General features: G+C 32.3%; 2 protein-coding genes across 2 annotated transcripts; both read left to right on the top strand.

Annotated features, from left to right (window-relative positions):
* On the top strand, positions 1-994 carry LOC133299528 (uncharacterized). The gene is made up of 2 exons (XM_061498998.1): positions 1-673; positions 762-994. The coding sequence occupies exons 1-2, from the start codon at positions 1-3 to the stop codon at positions 992-994; spliced, it is 906 nt and encodes a 301-aa protein (XP_061354982.1).
* Positions 995-4579: 3585 nt separating this feature from the next.
* Positions 4580-6708, top strand: LOC133299534 (20 kDa chaperonin, chloroplastic-like). The gene is made up of 6 exons (XM_061499004.1): positions 4580-4733; positions 4844-5034; positions 5446-5625; positions 5721-5876; positions 6101-6178; positions 6364-6708. The coding sequence occupies exons 2-6, from the start codon at positions 4858-4860 to the stop codon at positions 6535-6537; spliced, it is 765 nt and encodes a 254-aa protein (XP_061354988.1). The 5' UTR covers positions 4580-4733; positions 4844-4857; the 3' UTR covers positions 6538-6708.
* The last annotated feature ends 2105 nt before the right edge of the window (positions 6709-8813 follow it).

The raw sequence follows: 8813 nt of genomic DNA, 5'->3' as shown, positions 1-8813 counted from the left end.
ATGATAAGAGAAGAGCCCAGTGTTAAAATTAGGTTAATCCAAGAAAAGATAGCAACAAATCTTGGATTCCATATATCTTATAGGAAGGCATGGAAGGCAAAGCAAAAGGCTATTGTTAAAGTCTTCGGGAACTGGGAAGAGCTCTATGCGTTCCTACCAAGATGGTTGGATTACATGTTGCGTTTTTCTCCAGGGTCCTCCTATAAGCTGGATTTACGTGACCATTTCATTGATGGGTGCCTCGATCAAGCTTATAAGGTGTTCAAGAGGGTGTTTTGGACATTTAAACAGTGTTGTGATGCTTTCAATTATTGCAAGCCGATTATCCAGATCAATGGTACCCACCTGTATGGAAAATATCGGGGAACCCTCATGTTTGTTACAGCAGTTGATGGCAACAATTACATTCTTCCAATTGCATTTGCTATCATTTTTGGGGAGAATATTGACAACTGGTCGTGGTTCTTAGCACTTATCCGGATACATGTTACTCAAAAACACAGAATCTGTCTTATTTCTGATCGGCATCCGGGCATCTTGTCTGTAGTCAATAACGTTGATCTAGGATGGGCTCCACCCCAGGCATACCATGTATACTGCCTTCGCCACGTGGGTAGTAATTTCAATCACAAGTTCAAGAATGTTATGTTGAAGAAGCAATTGAAGAAGTTAGGTATGTATGTATATGTGAATCTCTTACATCCCAAAATATAACTACATTGCGTGCTATAACGAAGCTCTTGTGATGTTTCCGTATGCAGGATATACAACATCGCGCATGGACTTTGATGCAGGTTTAGATAAATTTAAAGAACCAAGCCCGCAAATAGCCGCCTGGATTGATCGCATCCAGAAAGAGAAGTGGAGTATCGCTTACGATGAACATGGAAGAAGGTTCGGCCACATGACTACAAATCTCTCAGAGTGTGTTGAAAAAGTTCTTAAAGGCGCGCGAAACCTTCCTATTATTTCCGGTGCGGATCGCTTACGGTAGACTAGTGACATACTTTTTGCAGCATGCCCAAGAAGCCCGTGAAGAGATTGGGAGAGGTAATCGCTTCGCCAAAGTCATGTGGCGAGCATATGTAGAGAATCAACGAAAAGTCGCGACACATTACGTAACTTCTTACGACGTGCAGAGGACCAAATTTGAAGTACAAGAGTCGTATAACGTTCGGACTCATCGCGACGATAAGAAATGGTTGATTTTGTTATCTGATCGAACATGTCAGTGTGGTGAGTTCACTGCTTTCAGGTTCTCGTGTAGCCATATCATAGCAGCATGCACATCCACGTACCAGGATCCCACGCAATACATAGAACCTGCATATAGTACTGGGTATCAATATCAAATATATTCTCCTCATTGGTATCCAATTGGAAACGAGGATTTCATACCACCAACTAGGCAGGCAATAATCATACCAGATGTTTCGATGAGACATCAAAGGGGAAGGTCGAGAAGTACATGTATACACAATGAAATGGATTCACGGGAGGGCTATACTACTCGCAGATACGATTATTGTAGGGTAGTTGGTCATAATAAGCGACATTGTCCCTCACCCCAATAACCACAACAATGAATGGTTGTGTGACCATGTGTGGTTGGTCATAATGGTGTTTGTAATGTGTTTCCATCTTAAAGTACTACTATATGTTCAACCAGTGATGTTGTTTCCGTATTTAGTATTATAATATCAGACATGGAGCATAAATATTAAATGATTCTTTACCATCCAAAAGAAAAAAAAAACGCGTATAAGTTGTGTAAGTGCATAAACATAATCGCATACCCAGGCAGGCATAACTATAAAGTACAATTCAAAGCTGCCTGCAAGATAAAAAAAGTCCACGGTATTAACTAAAAGTAAGAAAAGTAAACGGTCCTGCATAAACATAAATGAAGTCCACAGGCCTGAATAAACATAAATAAAGTTCACATTCCTGCGTAATACATGAAATGTAGATACGCCCTACACTACTGAGCTGAAATCAGCGCGGTCGACCATGATATGGCTTGAAGGAGACTTCATAGCTACCATGGATCTCATTTTGAATGATTACCAAAGCAGTCACCCCTTATACCTTTTAATTTATAAGTTTAAAAAATATGCTTGAACAAACAATGGAGAATCAAGATTTCTCACATTTATAAAATTAGAATGATATAGCGGGAGTTGGAATTCCTCGCATGTGCTATAGCTAGCATATTTTTATTTTTTGTTCTATAATTTTATTTTTTTTCTATTTTTTTATTTAAAAAAATTATTGTAGATATTCTAATTCATTCTAACATACAATTAGGATATCATGAGATATTAATAATAAAATGAAATTATCACTATTTTAAAAAATGGTCTTGTTATCCCCATTCATATTAATCAACTAGCACAAAATTGTTCACCTTAACCAATAGCCTCGAGGTTTAGCCCAAAGTACGTATCTATCCTAAAAACTTAATTAGGAAAACATTGCTACCAAAAGAAAAATACAAATTAATGGTTATAAAAAATACAAAATTATATGTGGCAGGATCTTTTGACACCAGTGTCAAATTTAAAGTTTGACACCTCATCTAAGAGTCATTAGATAAAAAAAGATCAATGACTCTGATTTGTAAGCATGTCATACCATTAATCTTTTTTTATCTAATGGCTCTCAGATGAGGTGACAAAGGATCTTAGCACAAGTTTTATATATATATATATATGTGTGTGTGCGTGTGCGTGTGTGTGTATATATAAGGCTTATCGTTTCTCAAGCTGCTTGAGATAATTTTATCTCTGGTTACTAAATCATAACTATACAAAGATGGATCAATGGTGATAAAGGAAGAGAGAGAAAAAGAAAATCATAACCATTCAAAAGTGAATCAATTAATATAAAGAAATAAATAATAAAATGACATAGTTTTGGGGCGGTAGGAGATAAACTTATCTATAATTTTATCTCCGGCTACTAAATCATAACCGTACAAAGATGAATCATGGTGATAAAGGAAGAGAGAGAAAAATAAAATCATAACCATTCAAAGGTGAATCAATTAATATAAAGAAATAAATAAATAAAATGACGTAGTTTTGGGGTGGCCGGAGATAAACTTATCTTAAGTTGCCGGAGAAATATTTTTCTTATATATATATATATATATATATATATATATATATATATATATATATATATATATATATATATATATATATATATATAAGGAAATGCAAGTCTTATGTTGTAGGAGACTTGTATTTTATGTCATAGACCTTCGGTAGTTGTGCTGCCATTTTTCTTTTTCTTTTTTTAATGGTGGGCTCCACCATTTTGTGTCTTAGCATAAGATATGTTATCTCTTATTACATAAGAGTAGTATATATATATATATATATATATATATATATATATATATATATATATGGAAAAAATGAAAATTCAGTCACTGGACCGTCCAGTGCACTAAGTTCTCCCGCAAGAACTTATTGCACTTAATATTATAATGGTGTTTTCCAGGTGTTCTCCCGGGAGAATATAGTTATAATATTTACTATAACTGTGTTATCGCGGGAGAACTTAGTGCACTGGACCAAATTTTGTATCCAGTCATTGTACACTCACTAAACCCTGTGTGTGTGTGTGCGTGTGTGTGTGTGTGTGTGTGTAAGAGACTTGTATTTTATGTCATAGACCTTCGGTAGTTGTGCTGCCATTTTTTCCTTTTTTAATGATGGGCTCCACCATTTTGTGTCTTAGCATAAGATATGCTATCTCCTATTACATAAGAGTAGTATATATATATTTATATATATGTGTGTGTTATGTTTATCTCATTTTACATGAGGTAATTTTTTTCCTACAACATAAGAAAAATATATCTCTATATATATATACATATATTTATATGGCTTATCATTTCTCAAGTTGCTTGAGATAACTTTATTTATCTCTACTACTAAATCATAACCATATAAAGATAGATCAATAGTAATAAAGAAAGAAAGAGAAAAATGGACTCATAATCATTTAAAAGTGAATCAATTCATATAAGGAAATAAATAAACAAAACGACGTAGTTTTTTAGTGGACGGAGATAAATATATCTCAAGATGCTTGAAAAATATTTTTCTTATATATATATATATATAATTATAATTTGCACTTTCTTTACTAATTTAATTTAATATTATATTTTAAATTTTAAATAAATATTATTATTTGTTAAAATAACATCAATCATATTGCTTTGGAAATTAGTGTTATAAATCATAATTTCAAAATATAATTTTAAGTGAACAATATATATCATAAATATATTATATTATTAAAAAATTAAAAGGCTAGTCTACATACTTTTAAGTCAGATTTTTTAAAGTGGACCTATAACCTAATTTTGAAATAAAATTTTTTAAAAATCTAAACCTACCTTATTTTTAGAAAAATCTAAATCTACTTTATTTAAAAAATAGAATTGACAAGGTCAGGCTTTAGACAGGCCAAATTATAGCCCCTTGATAGAGCGTACGGCCCATTTACATCTCTATAAAAGACCCTCATGGCTAAAGAGCGTGAGCAACACACTCCCACACTACGAGTGCACGAGTTAGTTCTAGAAGGCTCCGTTATCAGATAAAACCCCCCAATCTCGTTTAGGGTTTTTATCTTCATTGTTTCAATTTTCAACGCCACTTCCTCTCAATTTCTTACCTCACACCCACAATCTCTGTGCTTCGTCGACTAAGGTAATAAATCGACCCTTCTTCTGCTAAAGCTATCTGCTTTGCTTTCTCAACATGCTTCTTTATCAACTCATAATGCTTGTTCTTATCCATTTATTCATTTACATGAACAGTGTAAGTTCCAACAATGGCCACCGTTCAGCTCACAGCATCATCAATTTCAGCGAGGAACGTGACATCATTTGAAGGGCTTCGACCTTCAGCGGTTCAGTTTCCTTGTTTTGGTCGTGTTAGGATTGGTAATTTCACCCAAAGGTCCTTCCGGGGTTTGATTGTTAAAGCTGCTACTGTTGTTGCCCCCAAGGTCTATTCTTTTTTTTTTTTTTCTTTTTAGAAAATTTTATTTTTATTTATGTGAAAAAGATGAATTGAAAGTTTTGTCTCTAACGTGCTGCATTGTTGCTGTTGTGTTTTATCTAATCTACTTCAATGCCACAGTTTTATCTTACAATTTGATACTCTTCTTCACTGAAGAAAGTGTTACACTTGTTTTGTAATTAGTGTTTGTGTGATATTAAATGTTACTATTGGCACTAGCAAAATTGTTCTTGGAATAGCAATTTGTTTGGATGTTTAACAGAACAGTAGAACACTGGTTATTGTTGATATAGAAGTCCTGAGATTGTATCTTCAAATTTTGGTTTTTTTTTATAAAAAAAATATTTATTTTTATATTCCTGTGCTACTTGTATCTGAGTGATAGTTTTACTTGCAGTACACAGCTATTAAGCCTCTGGGTGACAGAGTACTGGTGAAAATTAAGGATGCTGAAGAGAAGAGCGAGGGTGGGATTTTGCTTCCAACTTCTGCACAATCAAAGCCTCAAGGGGGTGAGGTGGTTGCTGTTGGAGAAGGAAAGACAGTTGGGAAGAGCAAAGTGGACATTAGTGTGAAGGTAATGTTGCTGTGTTTGGTAGTTTAATTAAACCGTTAATGATTTATCTTGGTGCTGTTCTTTCTAATATCATATGATGCATTTTCTATGTACAGACTGGCACACAAGTTGTGTATTCGAAGTATGCAGGTACTGAGGTGGAGTTTAATGGTACAAAGCATCTTATTATAAAGGATGATGACATTGTTGGTATCCTTGAAACCGATGATGTGAAGGATCTTAAACCCTTGAATGATAGAATCCTCATAAAGGTACTTCTTTGGAGCTTTGCTTATTTCAGTGTTGGATCATTTGTCAAATCATATTTGTAAATTGTCTAATGCTTTAGGTGTATTTAGGTTCTGCCATGTCATAATTTGTGTTAACCTTATTTTTATACAGGTTTAGCATTTAAAGACATTATGGACTTTTGCTTCCCTTGGATGTATGTGATAACTTTGATGGTAGCTACTGATTGATTAGAAATTGATTGCAGGTTGCAGAAGCTGAGGAAAAAACTGCAGGGGGCTTGTTGCTTACAGAGGCAACTAAAGAGAAACCTTCAATCGGAACAGTGAGCTTTCCTATCATAGTCTTTTTATTTATTTATTTTTTCGTTACTCTAGAACAAAAAATTGCTTGTGTAGCCAGAATAATGTGCTCAACCACAATTGTTGTCTTTTTTTTTCCATGGATATTTTGCTTTGGAGCAAATATGCTTTGACTGAATGCTTTTGTAATATACTTGGGATGTTATAGGTGATAGCGGTTGGTCCAGGGTCTGTGGATGAGGAAGGGAACAAAAAACCTTTGTCTGTTACTCCTGGGAACACAGTTTTGTACTCCAAATACGCTGGGAATGACTTCAAGGGCAAAGATGGTTCTGAATACATTACCTTGAGGGTCTCTGATGTCATGGCTGTCCTCTCTTAGGAACAACTGGTTTGAGTTTTTGTAACTTAAATTTTTTGTGTTCATCTCGAATGAAAGTGGATTTTTTTATTGTAATGACAATTGAAATATAGTTGATTGCGATATGTTCCTTAGACAATCTGCATTTTCTTCGGATTTGGTACACTCAGTAATGAATTGATCTCTGCCATCTTCCTATAGTATTTTCTCAAATCTCAATAATTTTCTTATTGCGTCTTGAAGGAAGTACTTGATAAAAAAGTAGATTTATTTGATATTTTGGAAATATAAAAAAATTCCGTACTTTCCGCATTTATTAATAAATCAGTAATCATAGTTGTTAAATCTCTGTTTATGAGAACAAAATACAAAGCCACCTGCCTCATTATTCGATCAAGAAACAATATTTTTATAAGGGGAATATTAATCTTATGTTACATGAGAGTATTATCTCATGCTATAGAGAGAGTTTAAGTGGGGTCCACCATTAAAAAGTAAAAAAGAAAAAGAAAAAAGAAGGGGTGCGATTTTCGATGTGAGAGAAAATGAGATAACTACCTCATGTAAAATGAGAGTAGTATTTTCCTTTTTATAAATCATAAATCCTTTAATTTAAACCAATCTGGGTATTAATGCAACATGTTAAATTTGATTGTATCTGTACCAGGTTTAGAACATCATGATTAATAATGTGTGTCATTTATACTCATCTTACCAATTGATTGATCTCTTTAAGTCAAGAATATTGTCTTTCGGTGGAGCAGTGCATACGTGGTGAACGTATGTAGTCTAGTGGAAATTTATAATCTAGAAAATAAAATTCAGTAACGTAATATCTATGGGTTTCGTTTTATCCTTTAACATAACACAACAAACTTTCCTACACTCACAACATTTTGTGGGGTCCACACTTTTTAAAACAAAAAAATAAATAAAAAATTAAGGCACGCAAAACGAATCTCTATAACATTACACAATCACTTTTCTTACAACATAACTCTTATAAAACCCAATATCTATCCATCATGGATATTAGACCCATTTTTACTCCACAACTTAAGCACTCAGTTATAAGCTTCATAAAAACATTTCTTGTGATTCCCAAAATTCAAACTGGATCATATGTTGGAAAAATTCAGACTATCCATTCAACTAATTTTATAAATAAATTACACTTATAGAGATCTATAGCCTAGAATTTGGTAATTGTGTGAGGGTCCTGGGCTTTCGCTGGGTTGTGGATTAATTTTCTCTTTTGTTTTTGGGTTGGACCTAGTTCAAATGAGTATTTTTATTGAAGTTCAGATTTTTCGTTATAGAAGTAATTTTAGTAGGTTAACGGTAGCTAAATAAGAAATAAGAAATACAAAATAAAATAAAATAAAATAAAAATCACAAATCTCCGAGAAATGAAAGTTTTTTTCTGAATTTTTTTATTTATTTATTCCAAGTTAGTAATTTAATTTTGGGATTAATATTTCTAGAGATAAAATTATCTACTACAATTCCAAAACGACTATTTTGGGGCTTGAAAAAAAAAAGGATATTTTAATAAATCCCATAATACAAAAAAAAGTAAACTTTTGAACATACTTTTTTTTTTTTTTTTAAATCTCAAAACGTCGTGGTGTCTTAGAATCATATGAGATAACTTTATCTTGCAGGTGTTATTATTATTGTGAAGATAAATTGATTATTTTTATGCTATTCATTTAACAATATTATTATTAATTTCAGGGTAATCGTCTGAGACGGATATATAGGAGTGTGATAAAACTGTTCTTTGCTTGTGTCATGTCACGATCTCGAACGTCACGAGTATTTTCTTGATAATTTTTTTTATAAATTTTTTTGTATTAAGGCGTATTACTTCATTTAGCAAGTCTCCAATTGAATTAACTAGCACCTTCATCCTGGTTTTTTTTTTATTTCTATATATTAAAAGTCAAATTTTCTATTTTATTATTTTTATCCTTATTGATTATTTTTTATTTACTAGATTTTATTGCTTACATTATCTATATTTTATTTCTTATTAAATTTGAAATTTGAAATTTATTATCATTATCCATAATTGATTATTTTATATTTACTTTGAATCCCAAATTATAGAAATCTTTAATAGCATATCCTACACTTTATTTAACCAAATTCATGTTCTCAATTTTAGAAGCATTATTTTTATTGTTTATTTTTATTTATTAAGTTCTTTATACTTACATTTATTACTTTTTTTCTTTAATAACTTACTTTAAATAATATTATCCTACTTTATTTTTTTCTTTTGGTCATTAAAT

Source organism: Gastrolobium bilobum, unplaced genomic scaffold (genome assembly GCF_033153095.1).
Source record: "Gastrolobium bilobum isolate Gb01-03AN ecotype WA unplaced genomic scaffold, APGP_CSIRO_Gbil_v1 utg37679, whole genome shotgun sequence".
Lineage (NCBI taxonomy): Eukaryota > Viridiplantae > Streptophyta > Magnoliopsida > Fabales > Fabaceae > Gastrolobium > Gastrolobium bilobum.
The sequence above is the reverse complement of the archived record's forward strand: the minus strand, read 5'-3'. Positions and strand labels throughout refer to the sequence as shown.

Excerpts from the sequence above, each read along its gene's own strand:
- LOC133299534 (XM_061499004.1), top strand. The coding sequence starts at position 4,858 with ATGGCCACCGTTCAGCTCACAGCATCATCAATTTCAGCGAGGAACGTG. Across the intron at positions 5,035-5,445 it reads CTACTGTTGTTGCCCCCAAG|TACACAGCTATTAAGCCTCT; the intron begins GTCTATTCTTTT and ends TTTTACTTGCAG. Across the intron at positions 6,179-6,363 it reads AGAAACCTTCAATCGGAACA|GTGATAGCGGTTGGTCCAGG; the intron begins GTGAGCTTTCCT and ends GGGATGTTATAG.
- LOC133299528 (XM_061498998.1), top strand. The coding sequence starts at position 1 with ATGATAAGAGAAGAGCCCAGTGTTAAAATTAGGTTAATCCAAGAAAAG. Across the intron at positions 674-761 it reads GAAGCAATTGAAGAAGTTAG|GATATACAACATCGCGCATG; the intron begins GTATGTATGTAT and ends TTCCGTATGCAG.